This window comes from Ruditapes philippinarum, unplaced genomic scaffold, assembly GCF_026571515.1.
Source record: "Ruditapes philippinarum isolate M1 unplaced genomic scaffold, ASM2657151v2 ctg789_1_1_1_1, whole genome shotgun sequence".
Lineage (NCBI taxonomy): Eukaryota > Metazoa > Mollusca > Bivalvia > Venerida > Veneridae > Ruditapes > Ruditapes philippinarum.
The window spans coordinates 171,857-193,532 of NW_026859418.1; the positions used below are offsets into that span (position 1 = coordinate 171,857).

At 33.1% G+C, this 21,676-nt stretch overlaps 1 protein-coding gene across 2 annotated transcripts; it reads right to left on the reverse strand.

The window, feature by feature from the left end:
• Positions 1–3,872: 3,872 nt before the first annotated feature.
• LOC132756431 (uncharacterized) lies at positions 3,873–21,395 on the reverse strand. 2 transcript variants are annotated; one of them, XR_009629327.1, is made up of 9 exons: positions 21,050–21,395; positions 15,238–15,410; positions 14,356–14,471; positions 12,982–13,063; positions 11,642–12,500; positions 10,460–10,737; positions 9,863–9,966; positions 5,841–6,632; positions 3,873–5,804 (listed from the first exon to the last, which is right to left on the reverse strand). XR_009629327.1 is itself a non-coding variant. In XM_060747504.1 (8 exons), the coding sequence occupies exons 2-8, from the start codon at positions 15,395–15,397 to the stop codon at positions 6,117–6,119; spliced, it is 2,115 nt and encodes a 704-aa protein (XP_060603487.1). In that variant the 5' UTR covers positions 15,398–15,410; positions 21,050–21,395; the 3' UTR covers positions 3,873–6,116. The 2 variants fall into 2 exon arrangements, 1 of the variants encoding a protein (XP_060603487.1); XM_060747504.1 differs by having other exon boundaries at positions 3,873–6,632.
• Positions 21,396–21,676: the final 281 nt, after the last annotated feature.

The following is a 21,676-nucleotide window of genomic DNA, read 5'->3' on the forward strand; positions in this document are numbered from 1 at the left end:
ACAAATATCCTCTATTTATCATTCTTTAAGGCTTTAATAGATGCGATTTCATGTTATGTCACCCAAAAAATATTAATTTTAGGATGACTTAAGGCGGTAAGTACTGAAAACGTGAAATTTTTTTTAACAGATCTACGAAAATGTGCGGGAGTAATAATTCAATGGTCAAAACGGGCACACACATGTCCTTGTTTAAGATATCATTAGAACAGAACAGAACAGAACAGAAAGTTTATTTTGACGTATACAAAGTACATAGTCAATTACATTAATACATTCATTCATACATACATATATACAATCACAAAATCAATGGATAGTCTGCAAATTTCTTGAAGGTGAACAGTTTAATCTATTTTGTTTCCTTCAGTATAGGATTTGACATAATCAGTTTAACATATATTACATAGTTTAATATTGTGTTACGAACATGCGTAAAATTTCCAGTATAATGAAAAACAGTTCCTAAATAGTTAAAATCGTTCACTACCTCTAGTTGTTTCCCATTATATGTCCAATGTTCATTTAACAATAAACCCCCTCTTTTTCTAAATACCATAATTTTAGTTTTTTCAGTATTAACTTCTAATCCCCATTTACTACAATAATCATACAATAGGTTTAAATTTTTCTGCAATTCCTCCTTTGACTTTCCTAAAATTACCATATCATCTGCAAATAATAACAAAATTAATACAATATCATCAATGACTAAACCAGAATCTACATCATCTTGCAAAAAAAGCTCTAAATCTTCTACGAAAAGTGAGAACAAAATCGGTGACATTATCTCCCCTTGTTTCAATCCTACAGCATACTCAAAATATTCCGAATAGTTATTACAATTTCTAACACATGACTTAACCTTTTGATACATGTCCCTCACTATTCTTATCATTAGAAGACTTTTCCATCAGTAATTTAAATTGAAACAGCAGGGTGTTAAAGATAAAATTTAATTACCCCTGTATTACATAATATTACACAATTTGTATTGTACACTTCCTTTGAATAACTGGATTGGTCAGGCGGCAAGTGTCAAACAGATTGGCACGCGAACGTTTGTTCATTCAACCGTAACGTGTAAATACAATACAATACAATACAATACAATAATAGTTTATTCAACATTAAACATTTTACAATGTTTTTAGCATACAGAGTATAATGTACAAAGAGAACATGGTTTACAGAAGAGTACATGATAACATAGATAGATTATCTATGTCTCTGATGATAATCAATTATGATTAATACTTAATTGATAATATTTTACTTTTGATACAAGAAAAAGGACTGATCATTTAAATATAAACTACAAGAAAAAAGACTGGTCATTTAAATATAAATTGATATGAATCAGCTACACAAGGTTTCTGTTTATACCTCCCGCGCGTAAAATGAGATTCTCGTGCGCGTGTAAATACTTAAAATACTTCTATCTAGTAGTAAACCAACTAAATACGGGAAAAAATCGTATTATTTCTAACTTTTAAATATAAGAGAAAAATTGTGAGACGTGCATTATTAAAAAATAACATGTATTACGAAGAAGCGGATAAAATGTGTGTTATATCTTTTCCAAACAACCCATCTTAACTTCTCAAGATTTTGAAAAAAAAAAATTGATTATTTAAAATCTATCTATGTGACTTAAATTTTTCTGTTTGCATCACAGGCAAATCGGATAAAGGATATAATCAGGTATATTGAACACTAAAAATGCATTATCACCTGTTCTGATATTTTTTTCTGAATGATAATTAATCTCGATTTCATGTTATATAATTTCTTTTGTTTTAAATGAACTATTTCAACAGCAAATAAGTTGACTTTTCATTTGCTAATAGATATATTTCTACATCTTCTTTAAAAAAAAATGATCTCAGTGTCAGGTCCGTGATCGTAAATTCTTCACAAGTATCTTTTTATGGCATTCTTCGCCACAAAGCTATAAAGTCATATTTTCTATATTTGTTGAAAGATATTTTATATAATTTTCTACCGTTTCTACCGTTTACCTTGAACTAATTCGGAATTGTCTATGAACTTCTACTATATTTCTATGTAGGGCGAAGCATTTTCTGTCCTACGCAGATTGCGCATGCGAGAAAATTCTAATTCCGGTCGATTTTTCATAGCAACGGACCACGTCGTAAAAAGGTCTATACATGCATGCAATTACTATCTGCTGTCAAACATAACGGATAATAAAGTTTGCTGGGTTTCTTGTCTACAACATTGTTTTAAGCACTTAGGCATTTCTGATGCTGGTTTAACCAATAAGAACTTAGTAAATGTTGTTAAACTCAAGTTAGTGAAAATGTACCAAACCAACTGGTGTTTGAATATCTCAGGTACTGAAGGGAAACTTAGAACAGCAAAGGTTTTGTAGAGAAGTGTACTTTAGACATATTAAGGACAAAGATATAAGAACTTTCTTCACCAAGTTTAGAGTAAGTGCACACAGACTGAATATAGAAACAGGCAGATATAAAAAGATCCCAGTAAATCAAAGGTATTGTAACTGTTGCTCTTCCAATCTTGTAGAAGATGCATGAAATTCATTTTTCCATGTGTTGTACAAAATTTGATAGTAATAGAGAACTTCTATTTAGACAAATTGAAATATCAAATAAGAACTTTTGTATGTTGAATAATAAGCAGAAATTTGTTTGGTTAATGCCTACTCGAAATTTATAATAAAAGAAATCTTATGTTAGGTAGTACTAGTAATAAAAATTTGTCAGACCTTTGAATGTATATTATTGTACTTGAATATCGAATGAGTAATGAGTAATTAGTGTTTTTTTTTTTTTTTTATACTGTTTTATTTATTTACTTCTTATTTTGACATTACTATGCCTGTGTTATTTGTTTTTCCAATAATACGAATTAAGCTTTAGTTACTTTATTGTCTTCATTTCTACCATACAATACACAATTTGTTGGTTGATATATTTTGTTACATGCCATATGTTTTATGCTTGTGATTATATATGTCATATAGTATGACCCTTGATTGGTGAAATAAAATTATTCCATTCTATTTTGCATGTACATTGACATTGATCGACAAGTATGTAATATATTTCTGACTAGCTTGGTACGTATATTGTACAGTCGTGCACTCATCAGTGTCATTTCTGTTAAATGGCATCAGATTCTGGCCACCAGGTTTAACAAAGGAGAATTTCAATTTTATTAATGTATTAATAGTTAAGAGAGTGATCAAGCCCCATATATATAATTCAGCCATTTTTATGACAAAATCTAAATTATTTAAACACTCTTGGTAAATGGACATCTAAAAATTACGGGTCATCCGTAAAGTTCGTGGACAACCTTACATTGATGCGAGGGGCTTAAAAAATTGTCATAACAATAACGAACTGAGTCAATTTTTAGTGTTACACATAGTCAACGGAATATTTTGAAAGAATACCAATTTGTAGTAGTGGTATACGCGAAAGTATACAGAATTTGAACGTTGCAACAAATGTATTCATGATTTCACAGTCAATAAAGAAAAAGGATTATTGAAGACGAGCAGCAGAACATACGGAACAGTGCGCTAACATCAACATTAAAGTTCGTTTCAAGTGTTGACAGTTTTCTAAGGTTATTAATATTTATATACAGTTTTTGGTGACGGCAAATATTCTACTGGTGATGACAGCATCCAACAGAAAAATAGTAAAAGAGAAATCAATGAGCCATTTTTGACATTTTTCAACATTGGCCAAGTGGCATAAAAGAAATTGATTAAAGCAGGATCTTTTAAGTAAAAAATTCTATTTAGAATACCCTTTTCAAATGAAAATTTGGTACGAGTTTAAAATAAGGATGAGTGAAAACAGACATGTACATAATTAAGTTCATATTTTTTATTTATTTCTATACACCAAAACAATAACTTTACAACAAAAACAATGGTGACACAAATTCTTTCAGGAACTGATTTATGTTTAATAATGTCAAAATATACATGTAACTCATAAATTAACATATAAAAACAATACTACATTAGTAATAAAACTGCTGACTAGAATAAATGAGATGTATTTTTACAACATATTGTCACTGACAACAAAAAAAACATGAGATTTTAAAAATACAAAACTAGTATTAGTGCATTTTTTGTTTGTAAACCAAGTTTAGTTCCAATATAAACAGAATTTTAGTATCATTTCCTAACACAGTTTCATAATAATCACTATTCAATAAAGAAGTACATACTTTGCCAAATTATTCAAGTTTCAAAACAATACCTTTAAAGGGCACAGGAAAAAAGTGAGGTGGCTCAATGATAGGATACATTAGCAAAGCAGACACATTTATGCTCAATACTTCAATTTCCCTTGTCATTAAACAACAGGAAATGCAGACAGAAGCAATTAATTGTTTATAAAATGTCCACAGTAGGCCCAGAAATATGCATCCATCTAATAGCAAGAGATTTTTTTGAAAAAACCTGGTTAAAAAATTAAATACAAAAATATTGCAATTCTAATGAGATAGACTTTGTTATAACATGAATATAAAATTTCCCATAAAAATATGAATTATACAATATTGAACCTTAAAGTTTACCTGATAAATTGTACTCAACACAACATTCAAATCATAATTTCTTTACAAATATTTACTAACCATAGATTCAATCAACAGAAATATTAATTTGACTATATCATAATACATGTAAATGAAAATTCTTTCTTCACTGATTGTTTTTTTTATTGTTTTTAATCTGTGATAACAGTTAAAAGAATTGTAGTCATAAACACTTCCAATACTGTGATGTTTTTACACAAAGTCGAGTACATAGTGTTCATGTAGTGTTCTACCAACTGCAATAGAACCAGTATAACATATATATTCAACAATGCCCCCTTTATTTTACACCATCAATTCTAAGGGGAAAAAAACACATACATTAAATTAAAGAAAACACACAAGTATTTTTGTAAAATCAAACAAAAGCTGTCTGTAAGACATCATGATCAACTTTTTTCAGTGCTTGATAGTAAAACAAGAGCCTTGCTTGATGGTACAAGAGCCTATAAAATATAGAATTTTCTATGTTCAAAAAGGGCAATAACTCAAACACCATGTTACAGTTATGGGCCTCGAAAAGTGAACTCATTTTATGCTCTCAAATAAGAGTTTGAAGTTTCTACCTATTCCCTTCAGTAGTTTTGGAGATAGCAACTTGCACCAAAAACTCAACTAAAGTGTGATGCCAACGCCTGGGTGAGTGCAATAGCTCTCCCTATTCTTCGAGTACTCGAGCTAAAAATACTACTGACAACACTACTACACTGCTAAATTGATAATGTTGTGTACAGAAAGCATAATACTGTTTAAAACAAAGGTGTAAGCTTCTATCACATAAAGTTACAAAGGGTGCCTCTGTTGCTAAGTGGTTCAGGTCACCGACTTTAAATCATTTGCCCCAAATTGCTGTGGGTTCAAATTCAATTAGGGACTTTGGATACTTTCATGTGAGGAAGCTATCCAGCTAGCTTACCCAGTCAGTGGTTATACTCTGATGGCCCCTTGTGCAAGAAGGGTGTACCAGAGGACTTTCTCCACTAGTAAAGCTGGAAACTTGCCTCATTACCTTAACAGTGTCGAAATGACTAAAACAAACAAACAAAACAGACATAAAGCAGATTGAAAACTACAATATAGAATTTATATAAACTCTGCATGATTTAAAATTTGCATGACCTAGGAATATTATAATAATAACATTTCCTGCCCTTAAATTTGTTTCTTTGTTATTTCAGATCATTTTATATCTCTGAAATCACTTTAAGTTTTAAATTCTATTATACAGTTTTCATCCCGCCTATAGTTTGATATGTAACTCTTAACATGTTTGTAAGCTGAAAACACCTGCTTTGGAAAAATGTAACTTTCATTTACTTTACAATTTTTAATTTAATTTTTGTTACAGAGTGTTATCAGTGTAACGACAGTGCTACAACAACATTTTTGTTGATTATGTTGGTGCAAGATAACTGACATTATACAAATATGAAAGCATCTTTACACAAGATGTTGCATCGTGCAAGTGACGTAGTCGTAATACTTTATTATTCTTAACCGGGTCAACTGTTTTCAATACCAGCTTCACGCCAACGAATGACAGTTGTTTTTCTTCCTGAATGATTTGTGCGTTTTTCTAGACCAGCTTTTTCGGATATATTTTTCATGAACACTCCTAAAGAATGCACGCCTAAGGCACAGTCCCTATACCAAGTGTTTGGTTTCATTTGTTTTTGTGGTAACATACTTAAATAGAATGGCGAATCTGGCTGAAGCATTGATATTGGACGTTTACGAGTATACGCAATTAGGATGTTGACTGGACATCTTTCTGGGGTTTCTGGAGTTGCATAAAGTCTTGTAGTGAATAGCCTTTCTTCTAACTTTGTATTGGTATCTCTTTTAGTATATTCAAGATACTGTTGTCCATCAGCATCTGTCTCTATTGAAATATCTCCCCAACTCATGTCTCTGTGCTCCTGTCTACCTTTGATGCCAAAGAAGTTGTTGCGCCACCAGACTGCGTTCAGTAGACTGACAGGATTATGTGCACCAAGCTGACCACAGCTCCACAAAAGCTGCAATAAATGAAGCAGAATGCTTTCAAATTACTAATATGTTGCATTGTGTGATCACAACATTATACTTACAAGTTACATGCAATCAAGAATCTGTATAACTATTAACACTAGACAAGAATATGCTCAAAATTATACAAGTGGACCAATGACCATAAATTACTGACCTAAGGACAAAATAGTATAGGTGTAAAATGCTGTAGGCTATTATAAAGAACACCTAGGTCCTGTAAATTTTCAAAGTAAACAGGACTTTCTGTCCAGTGATTAAAATTCACAATGTTTACTTATGCAAATAAAACATGTGAAGCTAGATTTTTTTTTACAGTTTTCCCTACATAAGTATATTTAACATAAACTGCCAAAGTGACCCTGTGTTTAAAATCTACAAGGGTCATGTGTAAGTAATGACCAACCTCCACACCAAAACTTGGGACTGTAGGCCAAAGTGTGCAAACAAGCTTTCACCATAACCTCTGACTGACCGAGCTAATAATAAATAGTGGTGATCTATTATTCATTATCAACATCCTTAACAAATCTTAGGACTGTAAACCCCAGGTATTTAAGAGGAGACATTTTAAGATTTTACGATATACCCAGTATATATAGGGTAAACAGACAGGACAAGACCAATTTCGACAAAAAGGCCGTAATTTTGACAACTTTGGTAGACATCCACTTGACTATTTACCATACCAAATATCTTAACTCTACCCTATGTAGTTTCAGAGATAATTTAAGATTCTTTAACCATGTACCTGTATGGAAAACCCATGACCTCTTAGGTGGTCTACTTTCTACAACAAGGGTGCCATAGTCACAAAATACACCCGTTTACGAAAGCTTTAGATGGAGATGGGGGCATTATGGATAAGTGTTATCTAGCAAGCAAGTTTTTATTCTTGGCACTGTGTTGTTAAATGAACCTTAAAACAAATCAGTAGGGAAGATATGCACAGGATGTGTGACCTTGACCTTGGTCGCAGGGACCTGAATTTAATGCACAGCACTCAGCCTCACAATGATGAACATTTGTGCCAAATTATATTGAAATCCCTCTATGCATGTAGAAGTTTTGCTCCAGACAAGCGTTTTTCTATGAGCTCTAACTGTGACCTTCACCTTTGACCTAGAGACTGGTGGTGAACAATTCTATAAAGTAACATTAAAATTCCTCCATGCATGTAGAAAATATGCTCCGGACAACATCTGGATATTTAATCATCTCCAGTGACCTTGACCTTGCAAATATTAACCTAAATTAAATGTGTCACACCTGTAGTCATGATAGTTACCATTTGTGCTACAATCCATCAATAAATGATGACTAAATGGTCCCTATACACATCTTCAAATTTTTATCTGAACTTTGACCTCTATGTGTAACCTTGACTTTGGTCGCAGGGATCTGAATTTTGCGTGCGACACTCAGCCTCACAATGGTGAACATTTGTGCCAAGTTATATTGAAATCCCCCTATGAATGTAAGAGTTTTGCTCCGGACAAGCGTTTTTCAATGAGCTCTAAGTGTGACCTTGACCTTTGACCTGGATCATGCATGGAGCAATACATATCATGGTGTGTGAACATTTCCATAAAGTATTATAAAAATTCTTCCATACATGTAGGAGATATGCTCCAGACAAAATCTGGATATTTCACCATCTTTAGTGACCTTGACCTTGCATATATTGACCTAAAGTACATGTGTCACAGCCGTAGTCATGATAATGACCATTTGTGTTTCAATCCCTCAATAAATGATGATTAAATCGTCCCTATACACATCTTCATATTTTTATCTAAACTTTGACCTCTATGTGTGACCTTGACCTTGGCTGCAGAGACCTGAATTTTGTGCGCGACACTCCGCCTCACAATGGTGAACATTTGTGCCAAGTTATATTGAAATCCCTCCATGCATGTGGAAGTTTTGCTCCGGACAAGCGTTTTTCAATGAGCTCTAAGTGTGACCTTAACCTTTGACCTAGAGACCTAGTTCATGTGCGTGACATGGCTTCTCATAATGGTGAACATTTCTATGAAATTTCATTAAAATCCCTCCATGCGTGTAGGAGATATGCTCCAGACAAAATCTGGATATTTCATCATCTTTAGTGACCTTGACCTTGTATATATTGACCTAAATTATATGTATCACAGCCATAGTCTTGATAATGACCATTTGTGTTACAATCCCTCAATAAATGATGACTAAATGGCCCATATACACATCTTCATATTTTTATCTGAACTTTGACCTCTATGTGTGACCTTGACCTTGGCCGCAAGGACCTGAATCTTGGGTGCAACACTCCGCCTCACAATGGTGAACATTTGTGCCAAGTAATATTGAAATCCCTCTATACATGTGGAAGTTTTGCTCCGGACAAGCATTTTTCAATGAGCTCTAAGTGTGACCTTGACCTTTGACCTAGAGACCCGGTTCATGTTCGCGACAATGCTCCTCATAGTGGTGAACATTTCTATGAAGTTTCATTAAAATCCCTCCATACATGTAGGAGATATGCTCCGGACAAAATTGGACGCCGCCCGCCCGCCAGGGGCGTTCCCATAATACGTCCCGTTTTTCAAACGGGCGTATAAAAAGGCCATAATTTGAAAAACCTTGAAAGAGGTGCAGAACACATAATAATCACATTGTTTCATACCAAACATCTAAGCTCTAGCTTTTGCGATTTCAAAGAAGAATTTTTCCAGAAGTTTTCCAACATATAGGGAAAACACATGACACCAAAGGCAGGGGCTGGGCCATACTTTTGTGTAATTAAATATTTGAGCTCAAACCCTTTGGGGTTTCTGAGAAGATTTTTTTAAAGATTTTACTATACATCGTATGAGTAAAACCCATGACCCCAAGGGTGGGGCCAATACTGACCCAAGAGGCATAATATGCACAGCTTAGATTGAGGATGTTACATACAAATCATCTAAGCTCTGGGCCATGTAGATTTAGACAAGGAGATGTTTGATAATTGGTTTTTTGAAACCCCCTTTTCAATCTACTTAATATGCAACCAACTAGAACCATTTTATCACCTTTGGTAGGGAAAGTTTGGTTAAAGTATAGTCATTGGATTCAGAGAAGACATTGTTTAAAGAAACTGTTGGTGACATATATCTCAGATGTCAAACAGAAGGTGATCACAAAAGCTCACCATGAGCATGTTGTGCTCAGGTGAGCTAAATTTCAGCAAGAAATCCACCTCTTCTTCCTCATCCAAAATAGGCTTTGCACAATTCTTCTTCCGTCCTAGACCTTCCTTCTGTCTTAATTGTTTCCTCTTGGCTTTCAAAACTTCCCTCGAACCTGAAAAAATTTGCATTTTACATGAATCAAAACATACTTTTGTAAATCAATTACATTTCCATTCTAAATATTTTAAATTTTTAACTGAAACAAAATTGAGAAGAACAGTATGCAAGTACTTGCCTAGTCAGCATTTTGCAAATTAAAATTTTCTTGGTGAACATGTGTTACATCACTGACAGTGTTATAATTAAATGCAATCCAACTAATGGTCAAAGAAAACCACAGAAAGTTTAAAACATTAACTTTTGTTTAAGATTGTTAGACAGACAGACAGACAAAACAAAAGCATACATTTTAGCCTTTACCGACTGTATGTTACTATGTGCAGGGCTGAGGGTTTATCAGTGGGGTCATAATCCAGTTATTCTAATGATTTTCTACACTGCAGGCCATATTTAAGCCCCTCTTTAAAATTTCTGATGGATTACCATCTATGAGATCTAATTCCTTTTTTTTCCATTTAAAAATTATAATAAGTTGAGGAGCTTACCTTTAAATTCAATGCCTTTCAAAATACTTGTACAGTAGTTCTTCTCTATAAGGTATCGGTCAAGAGAGTTTTGGATGGCCTTTATACTATCTGGCTCGTAGGAAGTGTTGTCATTTTTTCGGACTGTGATGAAAAATGTTGTAAGAATTTGGTTCAGTTGGTCGGGTTCAATTTCTTCTATGTTTCGTGTTTCTGATGGAAGATTTTCGTTACGCCACCGATTAAATATTCTTAAGTCACTGTCTGTTTTTCTAAGAGTGTTTTTTGAAGTATTTTGGCTGAAAAAAAAATAATGAGGTGATAATTTATTGTTGAATACAATACTAATTTGATGAGTTTACATCAGAAAAAAACCTGCAATGCACAATGACCTCTTTATTTCACACAACATATTAAATACTGTTTTTGACTGCTAAAATTGCCTATTTCATCATCATTTAAAGCTGCACGCCTCCAGATGAGCCAAAATATTTCAACAAAATCAAAATTATGAAAAAGTACTGAAATTTTAAGAAAAGTAAAAAGATTCATGTTAAAAGTAATAATTTCCATGTTATGTGCGATTTATTGCCGATTTTGAAGTATTTTTAACCATATTTTTACTGTGTCACAAACACAGTAAGGACTTGCTGCATATTTTGACATCTTTTTGGTAATTTACATGGGTTGAAAGTGCTGTTGGAGGCATGATGCTTTAAACATTTTTTCAGATTTTAAACTTTTTTTTCAGAACTCTGTTTTAAAACATTAAAAAACATTTGTTGCAATCAATATTCTAATTCTGTTGCTTGATGATATAGAAATTTAACTTGCTGAATTTCTTAAATGGACTGGTCAAGCTTCAACTTTTAGGATCTGTTCATTAACAAATTTGGAGAAATCAAGATGAAGATTTACAGTTAGTCAGCCAACAGTTATAGAGCATAGTCAGACTGCAAGGATTAGCTATACATTTTTTTGGACTTGTAAAATAAAAACAACGCTATATTGAAAAGATAAGATCCAATAATGCCTTATATTGAAAGATCCCATGGCACACATACAAAGCAGGCCAATCAATAATCTCTCATTAATGCCAAACTGTCTTGACCTAACCAGTACTGATTTTGTCATCTCCATAATATCTACATAAGCATCTTTGTTGGGTTTTGTTTTATTTTCATAAATTTACCCTAAGCATACCTTGATCTTATCCCGTCAGGAATAGAACCTGCTGCAGGGAAATAAGCTGTTTCCCCACAACCATCATCATTGCCATCATCATCATCATCAGTATTTCGTAACTCTTGTCTTGCAATTTTTATACTGCCACCGTCTTGACTTAACCTATTATTTTTATTTCCTATAGTTACCAAACTTGATGACAGAATTTTTAAACTGTTTCCTTTAGGTTTAATCCTTTTCTTGGGAATCTCATGAGGACTATAATCACTATCATCATCAAAATCACTACTATGTTCTATATAATCCTTATCAACCTTTTTCCAAGTTCTAAGCTTTCTTTTACCAGGTTTTTCAGACCCATTTCCTTCTACATTCTGAAAAGTTTTATCAACTGTTTTTGTCAGTCCTAAACTCAGCATTCGTGCTTTCCTCTGAGCTTCTTGTTCATCCTCTGCAGTACTAGTTGCATGACTGTTATCAGGTGCTTCACGATCAGTTTTTATTACATTTGAAACTCTTTTTATGCAATTCTCAAGAACAGCATGTTTTACAGGTTTTGATTTTTTGCTGTCTTTTCTTATGAGAGTTACACCTACACTGGTTTCTTCTGAGTCTGTGTCGGCAGAAAATTCGTCATTTGATACAGTGTTAGGATCAACATATTTGTAATACACTGTGCCACTTTTTGTCCGATATTCATTAAGGTTATGTTTCTCATTATCCTCTGAAACTAATGATTCCTCTGTAGCAGATGAGATGTTTTGTTCATCATCAACAGGTTCAGTTTTAATAACAACATTAGGTTCAGGCTCTAGCTGATGCTCTATAGGAAATGGTTCAGGTAATATGGCCTCTGTTGTTGCTACATTTTGGATTCCTGAAATGAGAGAGAGAGAAAAAAATTAGTTCAATACTCAAAAGAAGTTCTCTAGTCTATAAAGCTAACAGTTAATGTTCAGATTGTTTTTTGTTTTTTTTGTCTGTTATGCTTATTTCAACACATTTTTGGTCATACATCACCAGATTTTCTGGATAACTTGCCGTACTATTTAAAAGGGTCTGATTAACTTTTACTTTATAAGCTTAATCAAAATTTACTAGTATGTTGACAGCAAATTATTCAAACAGCTTCTTTCTGCTGATTATTTATACCATAAATGCCCCTAGTTCATACAAAATTTCAGGTTTCAGCAGGCTTCTAAATACAAGCAGTAAGCTGAATTGTCTTAACTTACCGCTGAATATGTTAAGTTAAACAAATGTAAGTTAGTGAAATGGGCAGTAGAACATATGAGTAGTAGTGAGAAAGAAATTTATCGACACTACCAGATCTTTATAAACACAGCTAAATTACTCACCGCTTTCTCTTAAATATGTCATACAACCAGTCTGAGCCTCCACAAATCCTAGGTCTACTGCAGCCTTGTATACATTTTCTACCTGGTTAGGAAATAAAAAAATGTAAAAAAATCCAAGTTTTTTGTTGTTGTTGGTTTTTTTCCAGGAAAATATTTCAAGAATGTTACAATAGGAAAATATTTCAGGAATGTTACAATATATCATTTTTAAATAAGCTTTGTAAGGATGTTTTTGGGAGTTTTCATATAGACAATTATAGGCAAAATTAAAACTGTTCAATAGAATTTCTTTAAACTTGGCATGTTGTTAGAATATGATAACAGAAACATTTTAAGCGAAAAAAATTTGGGGTCACCGTTTTCGTTTTTGTGTTATCTGCCCCTGAATCAGAATTTTCTACTTATTTGAGGTCAATTCAAGGGCAGATAACTTATACATACTTAAATGAATTCTTGTTTTTACTTCTGAATTATATTTTTCTTTTTACTGTTGAGTATGATACATAATAACATACAATTCCTTATATCATTTCTGTTAATTTTTTTCAATGAAAATAGAGATACTTTAAAAAAGGCCATTTTTAAGAAAAATATGGACAGGTTTAAAGAAGAAGTGGAAGAAAAATTATCCACTTTAAATTCCTTCTTCAAATTTTGCATATCGACTAAAATGAAGGTAAGCTTCATGAAAATAAGAAAAAAAATGTATTGTTTTTTTTTCATTGCAAATTATCTGCCCTTGAATTTAACGAAAAAGTCCAATTCAAGGGCAGATAACTCGAATATAAGAACTGTGACCCCAATTTTTTTTCGCTTATGTTTCTGTTATCATATTCTAACAACATGCCAATTTTTAAGAAATTCTATTGAACAGTTTTAATTGTGCCTATATGTCTATATGAAAACTCCCGAAAACGTCCTTAAGTCTTTTAAAATATTATTTATCTCTTTATGCTCATAACGTAATAAAAGTGATGCTACATGCTAAATATCTAAACTCTAGGCATGGTAGTTTCAGAGAAGATATTTTCAAGATTTAATTTTAAAGTCTATTCTTAGCTCCTGCTAATGCATGTACTTATGCATCAGACTGGAACCATCTATATAACTTTTGTAGATAACCACCTAAGGATCATTCTTGATCAGATGTATCATATGTCCAAATATATTTATATCAATGGAGTTAAAAAAATTTGACCTACTGACCCCAAGGCGTGGCCAATTTGACATTGGAGGTCATGCTTTGACAACCTTGGTTAAGATCCACCAAGAAAAGCTTTATGCAAAATACCTAAGTTTCAGTCCATGTGGTTCCATAAAAATTTATTTTTAGTTTTTACTATTATACCACTGAAGGTGTAGGTAACTTGTTACCTGGTCCAAAGAACAGCATAGATCTCCAGTGTAAACCAAATCAAGAAGTGTCTCTGCAACATCTGTAGAATAACATGACAAATCCAGGTAAAATCTGTCTTCATCTAACTCTGCTCCTGCCTGAAATAAACAAATAGTCATGTTTTCACGTTAAAGTGTTTATTCAAACAACTATATTCATAAAGTGTGCAAATCATCATAATTATCTACAATTTTACTGAAAATCATGACAGCTACTATCAAGTATTAAAAGTTTTAAAGTAAGGTTTAATGGTATAGTAAAACAGAGTGGGAGATTCAACTTAGTCTTAAAAACAGAATTATCATATGTCCTCTGGTCTGGAATGGTAACATATATATATTCAAAGTTTCATAGCAATACTTTAAAGGGTACAGGAAATAAGTGGGTGTAACCTAATGACCTTAGACAATGTCCCTACCAAGTTATATAAACCATGGCTTATTTTTTCTAAAAAGTTATTGATCTGGCAGAATAACAGGATTTACATTAAGACAGAATTGGAAGGACCACTCAGTTACAGTATGCTCCTAACTCTTTATCTGGACTGTGGGGGCATAAAAAATATTGTCTGTAATATGCAGAAAAGGTATATAGGGCAAATAGCTAAAACATATGCCTAAATAAAGTGTCAGCAAATGGCTAAAACATTTACCATAGGCAAATAGCTAAAGACATATGCCTTTTTAAATGTAAATGAATGGTTAAAATACTTGCCTTTTTAAATTGTAAGCAAAAGCTCAAGCACTGGCCTTTTTTAAAAATGTAAGCAAATGGCTAAAATACTCACCTTTTAAAGTCACATAGTGTAAGCAAATGGCTAAAACATTTATCTTCTTAAAGTGAAATAAATGACTAAACACTTGCCTTTACAAAGAAGGCGTCAATGAGACACTTGTGTACATACAGCTGCTTCCTACTCAGTCTGATTTCTAGGTCGCAGTTACGACCCTGCTTAAATTGAGTGTGAAGTAATTTGACAATTGTCTCTCCATGTTGCAATGCTCTGTAGATCTTAGACATCTAGATCATATACCTGAAAATAAAATAAACACATTTTTTCCTAAACTTGATCTTAATTTAAAACAAAAATTTGTTGACTTTATTTTTTTATCCCAAATTGCCTAAAATTTTACTTTAATTCTTAATTTTCTTGACCATATGATTGTTCTGCTTTGCATCAGTGCTTTTCTAATGCACTTTGCAGCTTTTAGGACCAGTGTGAGATTTTTGTTTTAAATAACAGACTGCATAACTAGTCTTAAACTCAGGCAATGTAAAAATACCTAGGTCATGAAGGGGACTAATACTCAGAAAATCATTAAATCTAATTACAGACCAGAATTACAGCATGTTTGAATTCCAAGTGAATACCATCAACAAGTGAAGTCAGTGTTTTTTTTCCACCAAAATATTCGACGAAATTTGGCCCCATTCCCCGCTCAAAATAGTATGTTTTCCCCCCCTCAAAGCCGAAATTTCCCCCTATAATATAGCAGCCCAAATTTGCCTGAAATGAATGTAATTTTTTTGCAACTAACTGCCGAAAAATGCTTTATTTTATGCCTGTAACACTTGCTGTTAAGCAAGGTTGTTTACAAATCGTTTTCATGTAGGTGAGGGGAGCTACTCCCAGTGTCCCAACAAGTTTAACATGTGAAGGATCAATATTTTAGATCCGTATAAAAATCCCCCTCCTATTGCATTTTTCCCCTTCCAAAGGGCACCGACCCCCTTCCCCCAAAAGTGAAAAAAAACACTGGAAGTACATGTAACCTGCATGGCAGTTAACATAATGCAAGGATATAATTCTAAAAGCATTGTCAAAATTTAAATTTTAGAACCAATGTGTGGATTTCTGAAGGGGAATATTTAGAGAGATAAATCAGATATAGGGGAAAATCTGTACACTGAGAATGCAAGGTTGTCACGCATTTAACCCTTTACCTCATATATACGCGAAACAACGCACTTTCGACCCCGCCCCCTTTTTAGGCCTGAAATAGTGAAAAAATGTCCTATTTGGGCCCCAAACACATGTTTTCGTTTGAGAAATGTTGCTAAAAAAAGTGAGCACTTTTTCGGCGCCGCCCCCCATCCAAAAGATACATCAGGGGGTTGCCAGAAGGGGGATGTGCCCCCTTCTGTTTTGGGGGTTTAAAGGGGGCGGAGTCCCCCTCATTGCCAAGAAAATTTTGGACTTGTGAGAGGCTTAAAATGACGCCAGGTCGATCATAAGGTAACGTGTAACCAACGCTTAAAAGCCTTTGACTCTATCTCAATCCCTTGAGAAGTTGCAGCACTTTGAAATAAATTTTGATGGAAAAAATCAAGGCAAAATAGTGATTTTTGGCAATTTTGAGATGTCCCCTTGTTTTAGACTGAGCATGTCGTTACAAAGGCAATGGTCCAGTCAACATGTGTGCCAAGTTTGATTAGTATTGAAGCATTTTTCATAGCAGTTTGAACTTGTAAGAGGAGGCTTTAAAGGGAAAGGGTTAAAGAAATTTTCAGCTGAATTGTCAGTCAACATGCAATATTGCTAAATAGAGGCATATCTATAGTGACTGAGCTTTCTTTCAGTCCATAAAATCTTTAATTATTTTTTTTCAGTTTTTAGAAGGTGTCACTTCCTGTTTTCTTTTTCTTAGTGTTCTGTTACTTTCATCATCACACCAATTAAATATAGAGACTGGAAGAGCCATGTTGGAAGAGCTGAAAGGAAATGTAACTTTTGTGTAACAAATGATAATATAGAAGATGAATACCATTTTGTTATGATATGTCCTCACTCCTGTATATAATTAAGAATACAGTATATTCCTAAATATTATTATACACGCCCATGTATAGCAAAATCTATAGAACTTTTAAAATGTGGTAGCTCTGTAAAATTAAATAGACTTGCAATTTTCTGCAATTTTTTTCCCTTTTAAGCAAAGGCAGGATAACCTTAATTATTTATATTAGTAAACGTTCATTTTATGTGCAAATATCTATATTATATAAGAATACGTTTAAGTGAATGATTATACAGCTAAATATGTATGCTGATATTCCCTGTTTTTGGTACTGCATTTGTATACATATATATATGATATTTAAAGTAAATAATTGATAATATTATATTCACTCTCGCTATATTACATACATGTACTTGTATATGTGAATTACAATGAACTGATGTGTTCAAGTCAATTTTGATGAATAAACTTCTGTTCTGTTCTGATAAGTAGATTCAATATAATCAATAAATTAGCAGTTTTATCAGGGATCTTCAACATGTGTTGATTCTATTAAAGCTACATTAAATAAAATATGTTAACTTATATTTCCGTCAGCTAGTTGTAAATACCGGTCATATAGGTTGTATGCCACTATGTAAATTAAAAAAAAATATGTTTGCTGATCAATGCCCAACCTCCAAATGAAAAGTGTCCCAGAAATGAGTCTAAAAATTATGTCATGTATGTATAATAATCTTGTGTATGCGCTATGTCACAATGGTAAATCAATTGTAACCATGTGGATCACAGCAAATAGGAGATATTCTTGTGCAAATAAACTTTTACCGCTTAAGTTTCACGGTGCATTAGCCCTATCATCTACAAAAAAAGTAATAATCTCATATTAAGATTGAATTTGTGTGCTAACACAAGTGATATAATGCGGAAATATACCATTAAATTCGGACTGCTACTTAAAAATGTGTGTTGATTTTCTATTGATGTAATCATGTACAGATGACCCAAAGGCGGAGTTTCTCATGCAAATAAAATTGTACTTCCTATTTCGCAACAATGAGCTTGTAGAATTATGGCTTATAAAACTCATTTTGGTTGTCTGGACACCTAAATTAGAACAGCAGTCGATATGAAACATATTTAATTAATGAAATCTAGCTATTTCTTTTTTTTATGAAATTTATTTAATGTAGCTTTAAACATGTTATCCTGTGCAGTTAATAATATACTTGAATTTAAATACATATGTAAACAAGAGCTGTCCGTAAGACAGCGCGCTCGACTTTTTTATTGCTTGCCAATAAAAAAAGTTTTTGCAGTAAAAGGCAATACAAGAATCTCTGTATTTTTAAAGTGAACAATGGCCATGAGCATTAAGATATTTAGTGAAGAATTATTTTATTATGACATAATTTATGGTAAAGTGAACAAGTGGATAGGAATGAATTTTTTTAGATTTTTTAAGTTTTTTAGTGCTTGCCTATAATACAAAACATTGACAGTTAAGGGCCATAATTCAAATAAAATCTTTGACAGAATTACCTTCTCCTGGACATGTTTGGGAATCATGATTGTAAACAAGTATTCCAACTTTCAAATTAATATCTCAAACAGTTCAGTCAAAAAGTGGACTGGTACTAAAAACTTAACCAAGATTCTAAGTCGATAAAAGGCCTTAATTTTTAAAACAAATCCTTGACAGAGTTACCTTCTCTTGCGTACAGATGGGGGTAATGATGTGAAATAGCATTAAAAGTTTCAAAGCAATATCTCAAAGGGTTAAGGCAATAAGTGGATTTTACCCATATTCAATGTATTTTCTAAGTCAAAAAGGGGCATAATTCTGTCAAAAACCTTGACAGAGTTATGTCCTCTTGTCTGTTGATGAAGGTCGTGATGGTAAACAAGTATGGTCAGTTTCAAAGCAATACCTCCAATGGTTTTGAAATAAAGTGAGGTGGTACAAAAAACTTAACCAAGCTCAATACACTTTCTAAGTCAAAAAAGGGCCATAATTCTGTCAAAAACCTTGACAGAGTTATGTACTCTTGTCTGTAGATGGAGGTTATGATGGTGAACAAGTATGGTAAGTTTCAAAGCCATACTTGTAATACTTCTGAAATAAAGTGGGGTGGTACGAAAAACTTAACCAAGGTGTGACGCCAACGCCGACGCCGGGGCGAGTAGGATAGCTCCCCTTTTCATAGAAAAGTCGAGCTAAAAAACAACATTTTCTTTAACAAAACAAGAGCCAAAGGCAGGGCAATATAATACGCCCAAATGTAGATTTTGGTAATCAAAAGTAATCTTTCAATTAGGGAAGACACACAAGAAACTTGTCAGCAATATTTTCTATTGTATCTAATCTATTGTCTTCATGATACTAGATGAATTAATATCTCAATGGCAATTGAAAGATACATGTATATCTATTGTGCTATATGCAGTTTAAATATAGATACGAAAATATGTTTTGTTTTAAAAAGCATGCCAGAGCCGAATGCTGTCTGATGAATTATCATTATGTCAAACCCATTGCAGGAAAGTCCAGCTTATGACTTGTCAAAGAGACATCAAGATAATTTTGGACAGGCAATGGTAATGGTTTCACAGTATGAAAAAAATAGTCTGTAACTAAGATGTGTCAAACCGTTCATACTAATAACTAAGGAAGTGGCTAGCCGTACGGGCCCGTACGGCTAGCCAAAAGTTCTAGCCGTACGTGAGTCACGTACGACTAGCTAGGACACACTGTATTGGCTAGCCGTACGGCACTTTTCAAAAATTATATGGAAGTCGAAAATGCATATGTTATTTTGTGTCTTTAAACGACGATTTTAATCAAATCTCCGCATTTGTCCTAGTGTGTTCACTTTAATAAAGATGCTCCGCAATTTTGCAAAAAAAAAAAAAAAATGAATATGAGTAAGCGTTGTATAATCTATCCTAATAAAATTAAGTGTCAAAGTTGCATGTTATATAACGTCCTTAATTTTCATGCTTATGATTTGTATGAAAGATAAATTGTTAAACCTGTAAATTAAACACATGGATCGAATAAATAATGATCGGAGGGGAATAAATGAATAAATAAAAAGAATATTTAAAAAAAACGGTGAAAAGGAAAAATGATTTAATAATGCAAACTTTCCTTAATGATTGACGATGAACAAACTTCTATACCGTCGGTATTTGACCCAATTATCAGAGCCCGACAACAATTATTTTCGGTGGGTTTTTTGTTTTTTTTTTGTTTGTTTTTTGTTTTGTTTTGTTTGTTTTTTTCAATTTAAAAATTAAACTTAATGAAACAAAAAATGATTATTATCAAAATTTTGTAAACTATTTCAATTGATGTTATTTAACTGCAACCAAACGCTATTTTTTCTCGACGTCTTGTGATGACAAAGTACGTACATTCTTTACTGTAGCCAACACGTCGATTAATCTCTAAAAAGTAAACATTCTTGACTAAAATCCTCGCTTAAAGTCATAATTAACATATGCACTTTCGCCTTCCATATATTTTTGAAAAGTGCCGTACGGCTAGCCAATACAGTGTGTCCTGGCTAGTCGTACGTGACTCACGTACGGCTAGAACTTTTGGCTAGCCGTACGGGCCCGTACGGCTAGCCACTTCCAAAGATTATATCACCAATTCAGTTGAGTTAGCTGATATTACATTCTTTTTGATACGTAACAAATGAATAACAAATATATTTAATATTAAAATAAATGGGCACCTCGTTAACTAATGGGCACCTCGTTAACAAAGTTCGAGTTGGGGCGAATTGTTTGTGGGGCGAATCGTATCAGGTTACACATAGCCATATAGAATGTAAAAAATTCTGTGTTTTTAAATTAAAATTTTATCTAACAGATATCTGTTACATCGCTAAAATACATCAAAAACAATGAAAAGTAACGATACCAGTTTTAAGGCAACTCTTTGTTTCTTTCTGCAAGAACTGTAACTCGTCACGTACATTCGGAACTCGACAATTATTCCTCAAGAATGACGAGAAGGGCCGAGACAGGACCGAAAAGTTGCGTAATGACCTGGGACGGCTCAAGTCGAATTTTTTTAGCCTTTAGGGTTGTAATTATTAAAATGTCCGTTTTACTGACCAAACATACAGTGAAATCGGTAAATAACAAAATGGGTCTTATCTGCGGATGTTTATAAATTCAAAATTTCACAATTTTTGTGTTTAAATGTTGAATTCTGCTTAAGCCGGTGCTAGGGGGCGTGGACGGTAGTTTGCACTTGATAGTACCACAGATCTTATATTTAGCTCCATGACAGTACCGTCCATGAACAGGCTCAATCAAACAGAGCCTGCAACATTTTCAATTTTGCCGTGTTGGGCTTTCTTTAAGTTTAGGGATTCTGTTCTTCTCTATTTAACTCGGGGACCCTATAACAATTGTAAATTTCTTGTTTTTGATATTTTTAATCAAAAATATAAATTACAAAATGTTTTTATAGTTGGTTTATTTTATTGAAGCATTGTCTTTCTTATAGAATTTTTTTATTCGAAAGACCCTTATTGAAGAA